Source organism: Callorhinus ursinus, unplaced genomic scaffold (genome assembly GCF_003265705.2).
Source record: "Callorhinus ursinus isolate GAN/ISIS: 27379988/994484 unplaced genomic scaffold, GSC_fseal_2.0 scaffold90, whole genome shotgun sequence".
Lineage (NCBI taxonomy): Eukaryota > Metazoa > Chordata > Mammalia > Carnivora > Otariidae > Callorhinus > Callorhinus ursinus.
In genome coordinates, this window is record NW_027397152.1 from 2035813 (window position 1) to 2054035 (window position 18223).

General features: G+C 57.2%; 1 protein-coding gene across 1 annotated transcript; it reads right to left on the reverse strand.

Moving 5' to 3' along the window:
• Window positions 1-6279: 6279 nt before the first annotated feature.
• ADAMTSL4 (ADAMTS like 4) lies at window positions 6280-17209 on the reverse strand. The gene is made up of 18 exons (XM_025858306.2): window positions 17100-17209; window positions 14518-14623; window positions 14278-14335; window positions 13720-14075; window positions 12857-13538; window positions 12509-12611; window positions 11661-11797; window positions 11100-11304; window positions 10700-10872; window positions 10436-10547; window positions 10147-10332; window positions 9822-9951; window positions 9047-9251; window positions 8533-8709; window positions 8039-8245; window positions 7747-7926; window positions 7299-7443; window positions 6280-7152 (listed from the first exon to the last, which is right to left on the reverse strand). The coding sequence occupies exons 2-18, from the start codon at window positions 14535-14537 to the stop codon at window positions 7016-7018; spliced, it is 3213 nt and encodes a 1070-aa protein (XP_025714091.1). The 5' UTR covers window positions 14538-14623; window positions 17100-17209; the 3' UTR covers window positions 6280-7015.
• Window positions 17210-18223: the final 1014 nt, after the last annotated feature.

Below are 18223 nucleotides of genomic sequence, written 5' to 3' on the forward strand. Positions count from 1 at the left end.
TCTCTAGTAGGAGGAGCTGGTTTCGAAAATTTTGCTACCCATTTCAGTCTCCCCTCCTTGGCTGCTCTGACTCTCCAATGTTCAGAGTCCACGGGGAGGTAGGGGTTTTATCTGGGAAGCCTGACCTTTGTGCGCATTTCATTCCTGAATCTCGGTGCCCAGATCTCTGTGCACCCTCATCCTCCACTCACACCTCCACTTCTGAGGTTGCCTGGAACAATTCCTACCCCTCTCCTATCCTTGGTGGGATCGTGGGGAGGAGGGCAGCTGGGCTGCTGCAGAGAACAGCTGTTGTGTTTCACTGCTTTGTTACTGAAATTTCCTGAGAGGATAGCTTGTTTATTTCCTTAGACCCTGAAAGCCCAGATCGAAGGCAAGGTGGGCCCACCCAGGCTGAAGGGTTTTAGGAAGGGCAATTCTCTTTTGTGGTCAAGTTTTTGAATTAATACTGTATGCTTACAGCAGTATGCTCCTTTCCTCTAACCCTCTCTTCATTTCAAAAAACAAAACTGCAGATTGAGGTTGTGGGAGGTGACATTTCATTTCTCAGAAATCCCTCATCAGGCAAAGTAGAGAAACAGAAAGGGGGAAATAGCTTTCGTGTCGAAATGAAATATTTTGTGTGTGAGCGTGTGCATGTTGTGTGCTTGTGTGCGTGCGTGTGTGTGCGTGTGTGTTTTGAAATGAGGTAGCTTGTTTTCAGCTTTAGGGAACAGCAGTTCTGGAGGAGCTTGGTAATAATGGGGAGGAAGGTTTTTTGCTCCTGCTTCCCTGACCTTTCCCCCACCTCAGAGTTAGGTAGTTGGGGTCAGGTCTGCAACAAAAAAGGTCTCTGTATCTTCCTTCCCCATGATGAGCCATGAAGGATATATCAGTGCTACTGAATGAAAGAAAAACTCCAAAGACAGAATAAGGATTTGGTAAGCAATCCCAGATACAGGTTTTTATTTTATTAAAGGTTTTCTTTTTAAGTAATCTCTATACCCAATATGGGGCTCAAACTTACAACCCTAAGATCAAGAGTCACAGGCTCTACTGACTGAGCCAGCCAGGCGCCCCAGATACAGGTTATTTTAAAAAAGAAATGCAGCTGCATTGCTTTTAAGTACAGGACTTTGAGTGATAAAGTTTGTCTTAGGGAAAAAACGGTGACTCTAGTAATACCTAAGTGTAGGTTTCATGGCAGTGTACCTTAAAGACCATGTATATTATTTCCTTGGATCTAAAATGCTGAATACATTTTTTTAAAGATTTTATTTATTTATTTGACAGAGAGACACAACGAGAGAGGGAACACAAGCAGGGGGAGTGGGAGAGGGAAAAGCAGGCTTCCCACGGAGCAGGGAGCCCGATGCGGGGCTCGATCCCAGGACCCCGAGATCATGACCCGAGCGAAGGCAGTCACTTAACCGACTGAGCCACCCAGGTGCCCCAAATGCTGAATACATTTGAAAGTATTTTTAATTCCCTGAAACTTTGGGTTGAAAAAGAAAACTTAGGATTTTCCTAAAATGCTGGCAAGTCATGAAAGGCATTTGAAAACAACAAACACACTTACAGCCATCCAAGTTCTGGATCACTGTGGCCCAAATTACTGAGTATTTTGATAAAGGGTGCCTTATGGGAGTGAAATTGAGTAACAGAACAAAGGAATTAGGTAGAATTTAAAGAGTGAAAAGACTACCCTAGGTCTCAGGCCTTTGTTTTCTCCCCTGTACCCTATTTTGTTATTGTGATGATTTAAAGAGAATATATACAATTGCTTTACCCTAAAGCACCATACAAAACATAAGGAATGTCAGGAAATGTCGCTTAAGGGTTTACTCTATTAGCCATTTCCAAGTCACTGAATTCCCTGGAAGAAGCCACTAGGAAGCAGACATCAGTAGGCAGGACCTTAAAAAGGTTCTATAGCTATATTGTGAAGGCCAGAGGTGACACAAACAGGATTCTCCATGGCCAGGCAGAGCAGAAGTTCAGCCAGATGGAAAAAATCCCAGGGGTTAGTAAACTACCTGCCTGCCAAATCTGCCCTAGTGCCTGTATGGCCAGCAAGCTAAGAGTGATTTTTGCATGTTTAAATGGTTGGAAAAACATTGTGACATGTTAAGCTTACATGAAATTAAAATTTCAGTGTCGTAAATTTGAATACAACCATGGCCTATTTGTTTACATGTTGTTTCTGGCTGCTTTTGTGCTGCAAGAGCAGAGTTGATTGGTCACAACAGAGATTCTACGGCCTGCAAACCCAAAATATTTACTCTCTGGTCCTTCAGAGAAAAAGGTTGCTCACTCCTCTACCAGAGCCAAAAAGGAGTCACACTATGTGATGAAAGAGGCAGGTCAACCAGGAATCAGTAGCAGGGTGGGGAGGGAGAGATGAAGGGAGGGGTACTCTGGTTCCAAGGGCAGACCAGTTCGGTCCCTCTCATCAGCGGCAGGGCCTTTGCCTCCATACCTTTTAGCCCAAGGATCCCAGGGACACGGTCTCCTCCTTTTTAGGAGCCACCCTACCATCTTTCCTGGTTCTGTTTCCTCCCCATTCAACGTTCTGTAGAATTGTGTCTTTTTTTTCTTTAAAGTAAGCTCTATGGGGGCGCCTGGGTGGCTCAGTCGTTGGGTGTCTGCCTTCGGCTCGGGTCGTGACCCCAGGGTCCTGGCATCGAGCCCCGCATCGGGCTCTGCATCGGGCTCCCTGCTCGGCAGGAAGCCTGCTTCTCCCTCTCCCACTCCCCCTGCTTGTGTTCCCTCTCTCACTGTGTCTCTCTCTGTCAAATAAATGAATGAAATCTTAAAAAAAAAAAAAAAGTAAGCTCTATGCCCAATGTGGGGCTTGAACCCACGACCCCAAACATGCTCCACTGACTGAGCCAGCCAGGTGCCCCTGTAGAGCTGTGTCTTAAAGAGACTGAGGTAAGGCACAGAAAAGTACAGCTTTGCACATCCTAACCCCGACCAGGGATCTTCCTAAGTTGAGCCCATCCCTCCTCTACTGAGGTCCTTCCCCAGGCCACTCCAACAGTTCTCTGGTGCTGCCCGAGGAAATGCCCTGGTTTGTCCACTTCCTTCTGCACCTCCCCTTCAGCTGATAGGCCTGCTTTCTTCCCTAGGGTCTGACTGCCATACCTCTCGCATACCTTGTTTTGGACTAGTGTTGCACATTCGTCCCTCAAATTCTCTCTACCTTCAGACCTCAGCCCCAAAACACCCTCTAGAATTTCCCCAGTCTCCTGGGTTAAGGGCCCAAAGTCAGATTCAGAACTTGTGCTGTCTAGTTTGAGATTAACCCAAACTGTTTATTGCTCTTGAAAGATTCAGACTTAGGTACTTTCCTGAAGAAAGATACTTCCTGTGGAAGATGCCCCGCCCCCACCCTTGAAAGCTAACACCTCTTCATCACCTGCCTGTGACAAACCGGCCCCCTCTGCTCTAACTTCCCCACCCAGCTGCCTCCCAGCACCAGAGATGGTGGATTTGAGGGGTGTCAGTAGGAGAGGGGGGGAACGTGGGAACCTCTATCACATACACCCAAACTACGATCTCTAGCCTGATTCTCTGTGGTTCAAGGAGAGGGGAGGGTTCCCTGATTCAGTTCACTCTAGTTGGGGAGCAGGTTAAGTTAAAGTGAAGTCTCTAAAAAATAAAAATAAAACGAAGTCTATCTGTAAAACTAGGCAGGAGGGGAAAGTGAAAAATGAAAGAGGATCTGGTTGGAGAGAATCTGAAGGGGAGCTTCTCCTTGCATGTTGTTCTCACTCCATCCCTCCTCCCTCTCTGTCCCTCCAACCATATTTCTGCTCAGAAGGGCTACTGAGAGAGGGAGCCTCAAGGCCGTGACACATGCCCTGGGCCAGCCGGTGGGCCCTGCGCTCTGCCTCACTCCTGGTTAGCTGGAAGTCTGAAGCTGGCTGAGTGAGGAGTGGGGGTCTCCACAGACCCACCCCTGCAGCTGTGAGCACCTGCTTGCAGGGAGGCCCAGGGGGTTGGGGAAGTCTAGGAGATAAATTTAGTCCGAAGGCTGCAGCTTAATCGGGTGGGTAGTTACCCTGGGGAAGCCGGGAGGGGGGAGGGGAGAGGAATTCTGACCCTGCTGAACTGAGACCTCACAAGTTCACCCCCAAGTACACTGATAGAGAACTACAATCCCCTTCCCCCAGCAAACACTCAGAAATGAGGAGCACTCAGCAAGACGCTGGCTGGTTTCTGCACGCTTGATCTCTCTCATGCATTATCAAGATTGTTCCTATAACTACCCCACCCCCACCTCAATTCTCAGGGGTCCAGTTCCTCTGTGTCCTTCCCTAAATTACCCCCAGTGCGCCAAACCCTGGGGCCCCTCCACCACATCTCTCTGGCCTTGGCTTGCAGCTTCCTCTCTCCCAAGTCCCTCTAGAGGGTTTCAGAGGTCAAAGGCCACACTACTCCCCTTGAAGGGACTAGGAAAAGGGGTTGCTCCGGGTCAAATTCCCCTTCCTGAAAGCTTCCACATTGACCCCATACTGACTTCAGCGACCAGAGGGAAGAAGCCTTTAAGAGGCTGCACTGCCTCCTAGCTTTAAAATGAAAGGGGAAAGGGGGCAAACCGCCCCCCCCAAACGAAAGCCCATATCCTGAGAAGTCAGAGGCTGGTGGCTGTGAGGGAGCTCAGGGGCAACCACAAAGAGCAAGGAGGTGCTGAAGCTGGGGGTGCCCTAAGAAGGGTTGTGGCTGCATTCCCCACCTGTGATTGGTTCTCAGACTCAGGCCAAACTCCAAACCTGCCCAGCAACAGCCCTGAGAGGCCCTAAGAGGGAGGGGAACTTCGGAGAAGTCAGCTGAGCTGGGGCCACCGCCCAGGCTGCCGCTTCCAGGAATCGCTGGGAGGGCCGCAGCTATTCACTGCCACCCCTCCCTTGGTCTTAGGACTCGGCCTGCAGCCCTCGGTTATCTACTGGGCTGGCTCAGGTCCCACTTCCCTGGTCCCCCACGTCTCTGATCCCCTTACAGGTTCACCAGAGAGAGAAGAACATGTCTAATACCTCGTCTTTAGGCTCAGCAGAAACACGGAGACTGGGCTCGCCTTGCCCTTTTCCTCACTCCTTCCCCGGGGCTCGTCAGTTTCATTTTCCTCTCCCTCCACTCCCTTGGCCTCCTTCCTCACCCACTCTCCTCCCAAAACGTTGCCCAAAGTCTTCCTTCTCAGCCACTTCCAACCCAGGAAAAGTCTACGTCCCAAGGTAACAGCATGACCCCAGTTTGCTGCTAGAGTAGAAATCCTATATCCTCGGGCAACTCTGGTATCCTTCACAGGGTCTTGGTGTGTTCAAGGAAATAGTAGTCACTGAGTTCAACTTTACCACAGGCCTTTACTCATGGTCTTACTTGGTCAGACTTGTGGAGGTGCAGAGATGGGGGAGGGATGCTTCCAATGGGGATGAGTCTGATTCTGTTGCACTGCCACCCTTCCTCTCCTAGACACAGGGAACCCCAAGAAATCTGGCTTCCAGAAGCAGAGACCTGGAACTCAGACCTCAGAACCGCAGGGGGTCAGGGAAAGGATCTGTATTATGAAAAAGGCTGCCCGCTCTCATACCACCTCTAGCAAGCTTTTACCTTGAGAGATGACAAGAGCGAAGGGAGGGAGGCTAGGATGATACATCTCTGAAGAATGTGTCTTTGGCAGGACATCCAGTACTGCCTTGGCTCCACCCCCGACCCCGCCCTAAGTCCCGTAGGGCCCGGCCAGGCTCCTCCTCCTCCGGGCGTTTCCGCTGAGGGCGGGGGGGGAGGGGCAGAAATCACTTCCTTCCCCCCACCTTAGCAAAAGCAGTAAACCAAGACCTCAGTAGGGAACTGGATGATAGCAGAAAGGACGGGGGAGGCAGGCAGGGAGGGCCAAAGAAGGAGAACAGGAGAAAAGACCCCTGCAAAGCCAACCGCTATTCAACTCAGCCCCAAACTGAAAGCAGGGTTACTAGATTCTACGAGACTTTACAGAAAGACTCAGCCTACGGAGAAACCCACCGTAGGCCATGCAGTTTTTCCTCAGCTCTGGAACCAAGCTCCCAACTCCATACCTAAAGTGGGAGAAGTGGTGACCTCTAGTGGTCGATGACCAACCTACCGTTGGCCAGGATCCTCTCCCGGGATTGGGGTTCACTTAATAGCCTTTCTGGGCCCAGACTCTCTCCGCCTGGGCTATAGGGTGCTATTCCCCCTTCCCACCCCTCATTCTGACCTCACGCTGCTTGTTTCGGTGGCCCAGGTGGCTGGGTTCCCATCAGGACAATAAAGAGCCTGTTTCTCAGTTGTCATTATCATCTTTAATAAAAAATAAATTAGTTCTGGGGTGGGAACCATTTTAGGAGGTGTGGAGTGGGAGCAGGGGCTAGGGTGTCTTGTTCTATTTTTTCTTTTTCCCATCCTCTGCCCAGCGTCCCTGCTCTGGGGAGGTAGTCTCTCTTCCTGGGGTAAGGCAGGATTGGCAGGGGCTGACCCCCATCATCCCTAGCTGATGATGAGAGGTAGGGATAGAGAGACTAAGTGTGGGGAGAAGCGGTCAGACGATAATGGTGGCTTAGAAGAGGTGAGGCCTCAACATGAGAACTGAAGTTTAGGGCACAAAGTTGGGGTCGATGGGGGGGGCCAGTTGCTAGGCAGTCTGGATTACTAAGGAGCTGCAAACTTGCTTTCCTCTCAGCCTAGAAAAGTCTCAGGGCAACAGGCATTGTCCCCTCTCCACTCCTCTTCAGTCTGTTTCACTTCTTCTTGGGGGAAAGTAATATACGTGTGTGAACACATAACATCCATGCAGGCCCCGATACACACTGGGGGCGTGTGTGCACACACACCATCACACCACACACACACCCAACCACACATCTTGATAGTCACCTTGCCACCTTCAACCACCCTAGGGGGCGTCCCTGATGAGACTAGGGCGGGCTGGAGAGCCAGAGAGTACAGAGTGGGCCGATGGGTGGGTGACTGATGGTGGCTCGAGGAAACCATGAGGAGAAGGTCTCTTGGGCCCATTTCAGGCAGGCTCTGGGGGAGAACGCTCCAGGACATGGGCGCAAGAGCGGCAACAGGTGGCTGTGTAGTAGGGATAGACGCAGAGACGGGCCTGTACCACCAGGGGGCAATGTGGAGAGCTGTCCTTGCATTGATCATCTGGGGACAGAGGAGGCCAGTGGGCATGTCACCCCGACCCTTCCCTCCGGAGATGCAGTGCCCACTCCCACTGGTCCTCTCTCATCTCCCCCATACTTCAGTCAACTCCACTGTATTGGGGGCTGGGGGGAAAAAGGTCTCCTTACCGGGGCGCTGGCTGCAGGGTTGGCTGTTACAGGGCTGTTTCCTGGAGGGCCGCAGGTGAGGAGGGCATCGGACGCTGAGGGTCTGGTTGGCGGTCAGGCACTGGACCTCCCTCGTCTGCATACCGCCCTGGCAGGAACGAGAACACTGCGGAGACCCCGCTATCAAATCAGACCCTCGCTATGACCAGGTTCCTCCTGAACCCCAGGCCACCTCCTTCTCTGAAAGTAGTGTGTGCATGTGTGTGCTGGGGCGGGGGGCGGGCCTCTCCTGGAACACTATGAAATCCCACATGCACAGGGCCCACCTGTCCTCCACATCTACAGGAAGTGGGACAATGATGAACCAACTGCAGCTGGCCTTATCCTGGGACACGGTCCGATACCATGAGAGAAGCCTCCCTTTCCCTGGCAGTCCCTGCTTAGTAGGACAAGGGAGCCAGGCACTCACCGGACTCCAGGGTGTAGAAAACCATCGGTCCTGGCAGTCCTGCCCCTGACAGGGCTGCAGGGCAGGGGGCCTGGGCAGGTGGGAACAGTTGCTGGGAGAGGTCACGTTGAACTCAGTACCCAGTTTGGACACACAGATGATGTCTCTACGCTGCGTGCCAGAGCCACATTCTGAGGAGCACTGATACAGAGCAAGGGTAGGGTGTGCAAGGGGAAGGGAGAACAGGGATCACTCCCGCCAGCCCACAGGGAATCCCACTGATGGGCACCCCCCTCCCAGGCTCTTGGCTCACCTCGGCCCAGGGCCCCGTGTACCAGCACCACGTCCTCTCACAGGGTCCCAAGCTGCAGGCACGCATGTCCGGGGGACGGCTTCCCGGTGCACAGCTCTGCTCACTGGTCCCTGCTCCTGCTCCCTCCTGGCCCGCCCCATGGGACTCCCCACTCCCAAGGCAGACCACAGACCGTCGCTGGATTCCTGTCCCACACTGGGCGGAGCACTGTTGAGAAGGTGGTGGATTGGGGAGGAGGAGGAGGGGCTGAGGGTGGCGCATCCTGGATCCCCAGAGTTAGGGAATGCCCCGGGTACCAGCCAGATAAGAGGAAGCTGTACTGGGGGTCGAGGACCCTAATGTGGGTTTTTCTCACTTATCTTAGAGTTCCCAGCATCAGCAGCATCCAGCACATAATAGGGCTTGCTCGGTAAATGTATACTGAAATGTGTCCGAAAGGTCCTGGGTGTGGGGCACCGGGGACACACGACTTGGAGAAGGGGTGTGGGGCCCACCTTGGAGCTCCAATCGCTGTGGAACCAGGCTGTGGTACAGGGCCCCATGTCACAGGCCTCTCTGCTGGGGGGCCGCGGAGGGCCTGCCGCACACTCCCTCTCGCTCACTTCGTCACCATTGTTGCCCACGCAGCGGACTTGCCGGCTCCTCTGGCCCCGCCCGCACCGCACTGAGCACTGAGGGGAGGAGAGCCTCTGAGCGCCCCGACTCCCCGGCTTCCTCCCCAGCCTCCAGCTCCATGGTCTTCAAACCAGGCCCTGCCTTTGGTCCCTGACTCAGGGGTTACATGGCTTTATGGGCTGAGGGGCAGGCGGAACAGGTGGTTCTGGGCCCCCAACCCCTGGTTCAGTGTCTTATCGGATTTATAGACGGGGGTTTCACATGAGATCTTCTTACAGTAAAAAAACCTCCGCTGATTCAAAAGGATTGGAGAGACCACTGCTCTCACCCACTGGTGCCCGTTCATCTAGGGTCCTTCCCGCCCCAGCAGCCTCCCCGCCGGGTCCCGCTCACCTGGCTCCAAGGGGAGCGAACCTCCCAGTGGCCACAGAGGCGCAGCTGACACGGCTGGGTGGCACTGGGCCGAGGGAGATGCCCACAGCGCTCGGGAGGCACCGAGGAGCCGCCCCCCGCGAACTCCTGCCGGCAGAGCAGCGGGCGGTGCTGGGCGCCGGGGCCGCAGGAGCGGCTGCACGACGTCCACTCGCCCGCCTCCCAGCTGTGGGCGCGGCGGCCAGAAGAGGCAGAGACACAGAGGAGGAAAACCGAGATGGGTAGGGCTGCCGTGTGTGGGGTGAGGGACCACAGCCCCGGGGTGGGGGGGCTCCACAGACGAGAGGGAGCAGTTTCATCACTTGGAGTCTGAGTGCCCTCGTGGGGCTCAGGCTGCCAGCGTTTTCTTCCTGTCTGGGGAGCGTATTTCTTTTTTTTTTTTTTTTTTTTTTTAGGATCTTATTTACCTATTTGAGAGAGCGCACGCGTGCACAAGCGGGGCGGGGGCGGGCAGTGGGAGAAGCAGACTCCCCCCTGAGCAGGGAGCCTGACGCAGGGCTCGATCCCAGCACCCTGGGATCATGACCTGAGCCGAAGGCAGCTGCTTAACCGACTAAGCCACCCAGGCGCCCTGGGAATGTAAGCCTTTCTAATCAAATACTGTCCCTCCGCAGCCAGGAGATCTTGCGTGCTGGGTGCAGAGTTCAGGGTGAGATCCTAAGGCAGTGTGGATGTGTCTGCCTGGGACAACTCTTGTGTTCCTAGGACCCTAGCCCTCCCTGTGGGTCATACTCACTATGGGGGGCACGGAGGACCATGGCAGGGCTCAAGGGGGGCTGGGGGCCTGGCACCCACGGCGCAGCTGTGTTCATCCAGTTCCTCCCCTGACTCACGAGAAATGCAGAGGAAAATGGGGCGCCAAACACCTGAAGTGGATGAGAGGGAAGCCAGGAGAGGCAGGATGGCTCAGAGCCCAGTGTCAGTGGGGTCCCAGACACTGGAAATTGACCTGGCACAGAGTGGAGGTATGGACCCACAATCCAGAGTGTGGGATCAGGAGTGCCAAGTCAGGGATTTGGGCTAAGGGTGCCAGGAATACAGGCTGGTGCCTGAAGTCTCACCTTTTCCACAGGATGCTGAGCACTCTGAGTGTCCCACTCGCTTCCAGTATCCAGTTGGAGAACCCAGGGATGTCCTGGGATGGGGTGGAGCATGCATCTGGGGGATCCGCACCTGACGCTGGAGGGTGCCTGGGGTCCGGGCAGGGCGGGGCATCGAAGCGGGTGGGGGCTCTACTCTCAAAATCTCTGTGCAGGGACAGTTGAGTAGGCAAATCAAATACGCCCCACTGCCCTGAAGCTCCGCTTTCAGCCCCTCCCCGCCTCCTAGGTCTGAGGAGCAGAGTCTCACCCGGCTGGAATTGGGGGAGGTGGGGCTCTGCGGTGGTGCTCTCAAGGTTTGGAGGAAGTGAGGAGATAACATACTGATAAAAAATGCCTGGGTTTTCCTCCTGAAAGATCACCTGGGGAGAGAGAAGATAATGAATTGTCTGGGGGAGGTAAGGGGGCGCATACCACTAGCCTTCTTCTCCACCTTGTGGCCCACAACTTTGCCCCCAGAGGGAAAGGCCCCCACCCCGTCCAGCAGTCCAGCTTCCCCAGGCCCCAAGCTCACGTAGACATCCACAGGCTGGGTCGTGGGGCCTCTGGCTGACAGACTCTCCCCCTTGCCCTCCTCTCGAGAAGGACGGTTGTACAGGAAGACAGTCCCGCTGGCTGAGTAGGACCCAGGGGGATCCACAGCCCAGTTTCCATTGATGATGGACTGGCCCCCAGGGCCTCGAAGGGCTGGAGATCGGAGGTCAGGACACGAGGTCAGTCACACCGTGCTCCTCCACACAGAGGCCCCGATGCCCCGCACCCTCTCGGCTTCCTCCGCCACCTCCGCAAGGGAAGGAGCCCCTGACTTCTCTCTGCTTGGCCCATTTGCTGTGCTCAACGGGGGTGTGGAGGGCTGAACCAAGAGACCAGGACTGGAACGGGGACCCAAGACTCAGAGAATCTGGAGAGCTCACCGAGATAGTTGGAGCTGGGCCGGAGCTGGGCAATCTGGAGCTGGGAGGCTCCAGCAGGAATCGACAGGATCTTCTGATAGCCCAGGGGGCCCCCCCGGTCCGTGAGGTTGCCAGAGACCAGGCGGCAGGTGGAATCATCCCCTCCACAGACCCCACAGCCATCCGGACGCCTGCCAGAGCCGAGGATCCCATCACAGCCGGGGCTCTGGGGGAGATTGAGGCAGGGGCTGCCTGAAGCCAGACACCGCCGCACCCCCGCCTGGTCCTCTTGGGACCCTCCAGCTCACCCTGCATCTTGATCTTCACACTGTTGAGTGAGAAGATGTTCCTATGCCAGCCCACCATCCCCAGCCAGCCTCAGGAAAGCAGGGAAGTGCCTGAGGGGTTTCTTCCGGCAATTCGGCCTCCGGCTCTGCTCTCACCTCCAGCTGGGCAGGTGAGAACTTTCCTTTTTGCAATCTCAGCCTGGTGTTTTGTCTCTGTGGTGATGACTAAGGAGACTGCACGCCTGCGTGTGTGTGCATGGGTGTGCACATACACACACACTCCACCCTCTCTCACCAGACAGCGGCCGGCCACGCAGATGTCTAGGGCTCCAGGCTGACACAGGGTCCCATCCTGGACCTTTTCCGTGTGACGGACATAGAAACGGAAGCCGCGGGGACGGCAGTTCAGTTCACAGCGTTGGGAGCCCTGAACTAAGAGACAGGGTGGGAGAGTGGTTAGCTGGGGTCCCTGGCGGGAGGCTGACAAAAGTCCCATCTCAGCTATAGAACATCCTGAGCTCGCCTACGTCTCCAGGGATGGAGACAGGACAATTCCATATTCTGAAACGTTGCTTTGAGGGTCCCATAAAAGTTGAGTCAGGTCAGTTGAGGTCACTGAGATCAGCAAAGGGGTTGTGAGCCGTGAGAGAGAAGAGATACCCAAAACCTATGGTTATGTGAGCTCATGAGGGGCTTCCTGGCATCGGGCTGACACAGGCTGAAAATCAAGTGGACGGTAACTTGGGAGCAAGTGGTCCACCGCCAGCCTGCCCCACCCTGCTGTCACCACCGGACAGGGTCTCTCTGACCATGCCCTTCTCGCATCATGCCCGCCCCACCTCCTGGGACGGGCTTCTTCCCAGAGGAAGCCAGCCAAAGGGCACCTCTGGGCACTCTGTCTCCCAGCCTGATCCCCCCCCCCCGGGGTTATCCATCACCATCTGACTGCTGGGCCCTGTCTGAAACCCACGCCCCTTTCCTGGCCTGTGCTGTCTCTTCACCCCAACCCTGAGAAATAAGAAAGAAAATATTACACAGAGGGGAAATGCAAGGGTCTACAGAAAAAAAGGGTCTCCCTTTCCCCATCATCTCCCAGTCCGAAGCCAGCTCAGCTTCCCAGGGCGGGTGGGCTAGAAACCTCACCTTCTGTGAAGGGTTCCCACTGGTACAGCTGGCCCATGAACTCCTGGGAGTCAAAGGCTGCACACTGCAGGGCCCGGGGGTCTGGCTGCTCAGGGGGGCAGGGCTGAGGTGGGGGATACAGAGGAGTCAAAGCTGGGGAGGAAAATGGGGTGTGGGTCAGGGCTGGCTTTGGGGGCGTGGGAGGGGAGGTCAGGTCTGTGGAAGAGCTCAAAGGCCCCTACCCTGAGGAGGTCAGACGCCAAGGCCCTTTGCCCTCAGGTCCAGATCTGACAAGCTGAGGACCCAGACTCAGGGTCAGGGAAACAGAATCGCAAGTCTGGGGAGGGGATGGTCCAAGGAAGAACTCACCGCTTGGCTGCAGGCTCTCAGCTGCTCACTCTCCCCAGAACATCTCAGGACAGGGCTACTGGGAGCAAAGAGGCTCCAGAGGGAACTGGAGTGGGGACCATCACTCAGCAGAGGCAACCAGCCATCCGGGTAGTGGGAGGCAGACTCCATGAGGGACCCATGAAGATTCCCCCCAGGTCTCCAGTGCTCCTGGCTCTGGTGGCCTCTGCCCCGAGGGACAGAAAGGAAAGGATTAGGGTGCCTCTCGGCCACCCGGAGACTGGCCCAACCCTGGGAATCTGGCGTTCTTGGCTGAGGGGACACGTGGAAGGAGCTACTTCCTCCTGGGGAGGGGATGGATGAGGGGGGCTCTGTGCCAGAGGCCTGGGCTCTGGGGTGGGGCCGTGTGGGGGCAGGCCTGGTTCTAGAGGGCACCTCCGTCTGAGCAGTTTCAGGGCTTGGGGGCTCTGCTGGGGGTGGTGGGGAGTGGGCAGAAAGTTCTGTAGGAGGGAGCTGAGTTTGAGCTGTGTGGTTTATGGAGGCTGGTTCTGTCCTTGGAGTCAGGGATGGAAGATCTGAGGCCTGGGAGAGCTCAGCTCTGGGCGGCCCCCTGGGGTGCCTGCGATTCCGATGCAGTGGCAAAGCAAAGGGCACTTTCCCATAACCAAACATTCCGGGCTTGATGGAGTCTCGAACCCGGGACCTGAGAAGGTGTAGCAGACATGGGGTCACAGCTCTGGCCGACTCCGACCTGCCTCCCCGGCCTGCTTCCTAGCACCAAAGATAATCCTCCCTAAGCCAAGCACCTTTGCTCCCTCTCCTTCATTCCCGAGCCCCGCCCCTCACCCGAGGCCCCGCCCTCCCCTCGAAGCCCCACCCCTCACCTCCGAGCTCCTGGAATCTCCCGGGCCTCTGCTCTCCCTAGTTGGGAAGCAGGACCTCGACGTGGGCCACCTCTTCCCCGAGGCTGTGGCTTGTACAGGGGGAGGGTTTCTCGGGAAGTCTGAGGTCTGGGGCTCTGACCCCGGGGTAGCAGGGCTTCTGGATGTCTTGGGGGCCGGGGTGGGAAGGACAGGCCCTGGTGGAGTTGAGCTGTAGGGAGCTGACAGGTCCGGCTCCTGCGCTGCACCCCAACTCCACAGGGCTGGGAGCAAGAGGCCCACTGGTCCCAAGGACCCCAGACACCCTCAGGGCCCTGACCCTCCTCAGGGGGTGTCTGAAGAGAGTGTCCAGACAACACCTGTGTGGACAAAAAGATCAGACAAAAGACTTGACGTAATTTGGCAAGGAGTCAGTGAGTTGGGGGGTGGGAGGAAGGCAAATGTGAAAGGCGCCATGGCTCATCAGAAGCTGCGCGAATGGCCAGTCCGACGCCTGGCTTGGAGAAGTGGGGTGGGCGCCAGGGAGGATGACAGGAGCACAACCTCTGGTCCCTGGCTTACCTCCTGATCCAGGCAGAGCTCAGGGAGGGACAGAAGCAGCATCAGACACAACCGGGGCCTGCAAACCAGCCAGACGAGGTGTTATGACACCCCCTCCCCCGCAGCAGGCTCCCCACATCCTGAGGCTAGCTTCTCAGAAAGCAGAAGTTTCCCATCACTTGCCCCCGCCCCGCCCAGTAATGGCCTTTCCCTCCCTTCCAGGGACAGAGCCGCCCCTCCGGCCGGCAGCCCCACACTTACCTGCCCGCCCACTTCTCCATCGCTCCTCCCTCGACGCCCCGGGCCGGGGAGAGGGGACCGGAAGTAAACACACTACTCAGGCATCTGGGTGTGGAGGGGGCGCGCTCTGCGGGGACAGAAGCCTGGTGGTTACCTCTCCTGTCTCCAGAAAGCTGGGGGTTGGCGGGGATGGCTCCTCAGAAGGGCATCTCCGAGTGAGGATGGAGGGGTGGGGGAAGTGTGGCCCACCCCTTTATGACCCTAAGGGTGAGAGCGGGAAGGAATGCTGCCCTTTCCCGACCGCTGAGGCTAGAGGGTGGGGGTCTGACCTCAGCCTCCCGACGGGGGCACAGTCCCCTCCCCTCAGCCTGCAGGAACTCCTCAGCTCCTCCCTCATCCCCACTGGGGCCTGCTTCCAGGCCGGCTCAGGCCACACAGGCACACGCGTCTTCCTTAAGATGATTTTTCCTCTGGTTTGCCTCCTGCCCTTCCAGAGGTCCTGGACAGTTGAGGGAGGCATGGGTGAGGACATGCCGATACCCACTCTGAGGAGCTGACCGGAGCCCCCTTGGGCTTTCCTTTTCTTACTTGACTCCCAGGCTTTTCTTCCCTTTTTTAACTAAGCTCCTTCTGGAACACTCAGGCGCATCTCTGCCCGCCTCGAAACACTTTCTAGCAAGAAATAAACTAAATGGGCTGATGGTTTAATCTCTAGAGAAGCAGGTGATTTTCCCATTTTATTTAACCTCCCTCTAGGGGCCAGAGTCCCTGGGCATTGGTTCAATGAGGCTTATTTCAGGCCCAGTGATGATGGGCTGGGGGAACCTGGGAAGGAGAGATGCAGCTAGAGCTGCCCTTGCTCCCCAACCACAGGCCTATCATTCTGGGGAGCCAGGACGTCCATCCTGAAGTCTAGCTTTCATCATCAGGGAAGTGGAGCTGGGAGCCCTACCCTGGTCTCAAAGCCCCCTGCTGCTCAGCATGAGCCCTTCCCACCCGCACTCCCCAACCCGCTCTCAATTCTGCTTTCCAGGAAAAAAAAAAATGTTTCTGTTGGATCTGAAAGGCACCCGGGAGAGGAATCCAAGGAGCTAATGCCGAGGTGGGCCAGCTCAGGGGCAGGAAAATGACAGAGCGAAGGGCAGGAATGTACTTGGGGGTAGCAACACTCTCAGCCCCACTCCCCTCTCTGAGACCCCAAGACTTGGAAGTTTGAGGGAGGGTTTGCAGAGGTTGCATCTGAATGCACAGGGTCACCTCAGCTGTTTTGGGTTGGGAAGGGGTTGCTGATGGCCGCTCCTTCCCCTGGCTGGGCTGGCCACTGAGGTCAGCAGCTCCACCCCGATGGGGGCGTAGGGGCTCCAGAGAAGGGCCAACGGTCCACCCAAACCTTCAGCTCTCTGCCTGACTCTGTTGCTTGAGGCTGAAGAGGAGAGATGGCGGTGATGGTCACTGTCTTCCCCTTCTCTACTGCTGGGTACCCTCTCCACTCCCTCCCGGCCTCTGCTTTTCTCTGCCCCCCCCCCCCCCCCCCCCCCGGGGTCTGTATCTTGCTGTCTCTCTCTATGGGTCTACCCAGTACACATAATCCTGTCCTGATCTGGGTTTGGCTTTGGCAGTTCCCTGGAGAAGTGAGGGGTGGGGGGTGGGGGTGACGTGAACTCCTGGAGCCCTGGCCAGGCCTGGCTCCCTCTCTGGAAAAGTCCTATGCCACCCCCTGCACAGCTGGGCAGGGGGCTGACACCCCCTCCACTGCAGAAACAGACACACATTTGTGCTCCTCACCCCTTTTCATGTTCCTCATCTGGTGTGTCTCACTGCCCAGGGTGAGGAAAGGAGAGGTGAGAAGTGGTCACCCCGCTGCCAGGCTGGACACTGATCTGGCCAAACCCGGGCTCCTCCTGGCCATACCTCCACACTGGCTGGTGAGGATCAAGGAGGAGAGGCCTGGGCAGGGCTAACCCCTTCACCCCCAGAGGGACCCACTCCTGGGAAATGGGTTGCTGCTGCAGGGGGAGGGGGTGGGACGGCATGTTTCAGGGCTGGTTGGAGAGTCCCTGTCCTGGGTCAGAACTCCTTGGTCCTCACCGTGCCCTCCATTCCTGGGTCCTGGAGGACCATCCAAACAGGTGTCCTTCCTTTCTAGTCATCAGGCTGAGCTGGATCAAAGGCACCCCTCGGCAACCCTCCCGGCGTCCCTGGCCGCAACTCCAGGACTTAAGGGGGTGGCAGGGGCCCACATCCTCCAAGGAGCACCCTCCTAGAGGAGGAGGGCAGGAGGCGCCGGCGCGTGCGGGGAGGTCCTGGGTATGTTTTCCAACTTTACTCCGTGACTTAGTAGGAATTTTGGCTGATTCTCCGCCCGGGTGATGCGGCCACAGTTCCACGGGATCAGAGCCCCCTCCCCAGGAATTCGACCCCAGGAACTGGAAGATCTTCCGAGGCTACAGAGCTGGGGCCGGGGTCGCGGCTGGGGCACGACCGCGGGGCGCGGGGAGCGGGGGTGGGGGGCGGCGCGGGCGCGCGCGGCGGGGGCTCTAACGGGACCGGGGAGAGAGGGCGGCCGGGGCCGGGGAGGGGGGTGGTCCCGGAGGGGTCTGTACCTGCTCTGCGCGGGCCCCGGCGGCCCGTTAACCCTTCTGTGCCCGGGCGCTCCCTGGAGGCAGCCTGGCTCCGCGGCGGCCACTCCGGCCCCTGAGCCGGGCTCGGGACACGGCCGCCTCTGGCCGCGGCTCCGCCCCCGCGCCCGCCCCCGCCCGCCGGCGCCCCGCCCGCCACGCGCCCGGCCCGCGCCCCTCGGCGGCCCCCCACCCCCTGCTCGCCGCGGCCACCCACCCCGGGGCTGCGGTCCTCGACCACCCCTGCGTGCCGGGCGCCGGACGACGGCTCGGGCGAAGCCGCGGCGGTCCCTGCCCGCTTCGGAGGCAGCCGTCGCTCTGGGCACGGTCCCTGGGGCCAGTGCGCTGGGCCCGGCTGGGGCTTCAGGACTCAGGGACCCCGGCATCCCGACCGGGTCGGCGCGGGCGGCACCAGGGGCGCCAGGGGGCGAGGGAGGGGGGGCACCTGCACAGGAGCGGCGTGGGCGAGCCCCGCGCCGGGAGGGGAGGCGCGCGGCTGCGAGCGGAGCCGTCGGACCCCGGGCCAGCGGCAGTCCTTGCGCTCGGCTCCCCGCAGCCCTTGTGCGAGCCCGGTCACCCCTGCCTCTCCGGGATGGGGCTGTGAACTGTGCGGTGTGACAGCTCAGGGACCTCTGTGAGCCTCGGTTTCTTTATCCATAAAATTTTACACGCGGGGCATAGCAGAAGGAATGCGTTGATTTGTGAGTCAGAGGATCTGGATTTGAATCTTAGCTCCTTCCCGTACCAGGTCTTGGTCTTGGATGAAGGCTTCAACCTTTTCTGTGCTGCAGTTTCCTCATCTGTAAAGTGGGACTAATCTGATACACATGATAAGGTTGGAGATAGGTCTGTCTATCCGTATCTGGAGGAATGCACCCCAAACTCGGAATGGGTGGCGACACCTGGGGAGGAAAAAATGCTTTTTACTCCATATGCCTATATATTGTTTGAATTTTCACCCAGAAGCGTTATCTATGTTATTAGTTATGTTAATAAATAGTTTATACAAAATGGCTGACATAGAGTGCATAATAAATGATCACTACTATTTAAAATTTTTAATTGCTGGGCGCCTGGGTGGCTCAGTTGGTTAAGCAACTGCCTTCCGC

Bases quoted from the DNA above. Each gene is read 5' to 3' on its own strand.
- ADAMTSL4 (XM_025858306.2), bottom strand. From the start codon at position 14,537: ATGGAGAAGTGGGCGGGCAG. The intron at 12,612-12,856 runs GTGAGTTCTTCC...CCCCCACCTCAG, and splicing joins TGAGAGCCTGCAGCCAAGCG to CCCTGCCCCCCTGAGCAGCC. The intron at 9,252-9,821 runs GTGAGTATGACC...CCGCGCCCACAG, and splicing joins GGTCCTCCGTGCCCCCCATA to CTGGGAGGCGGGCGAGTGGA.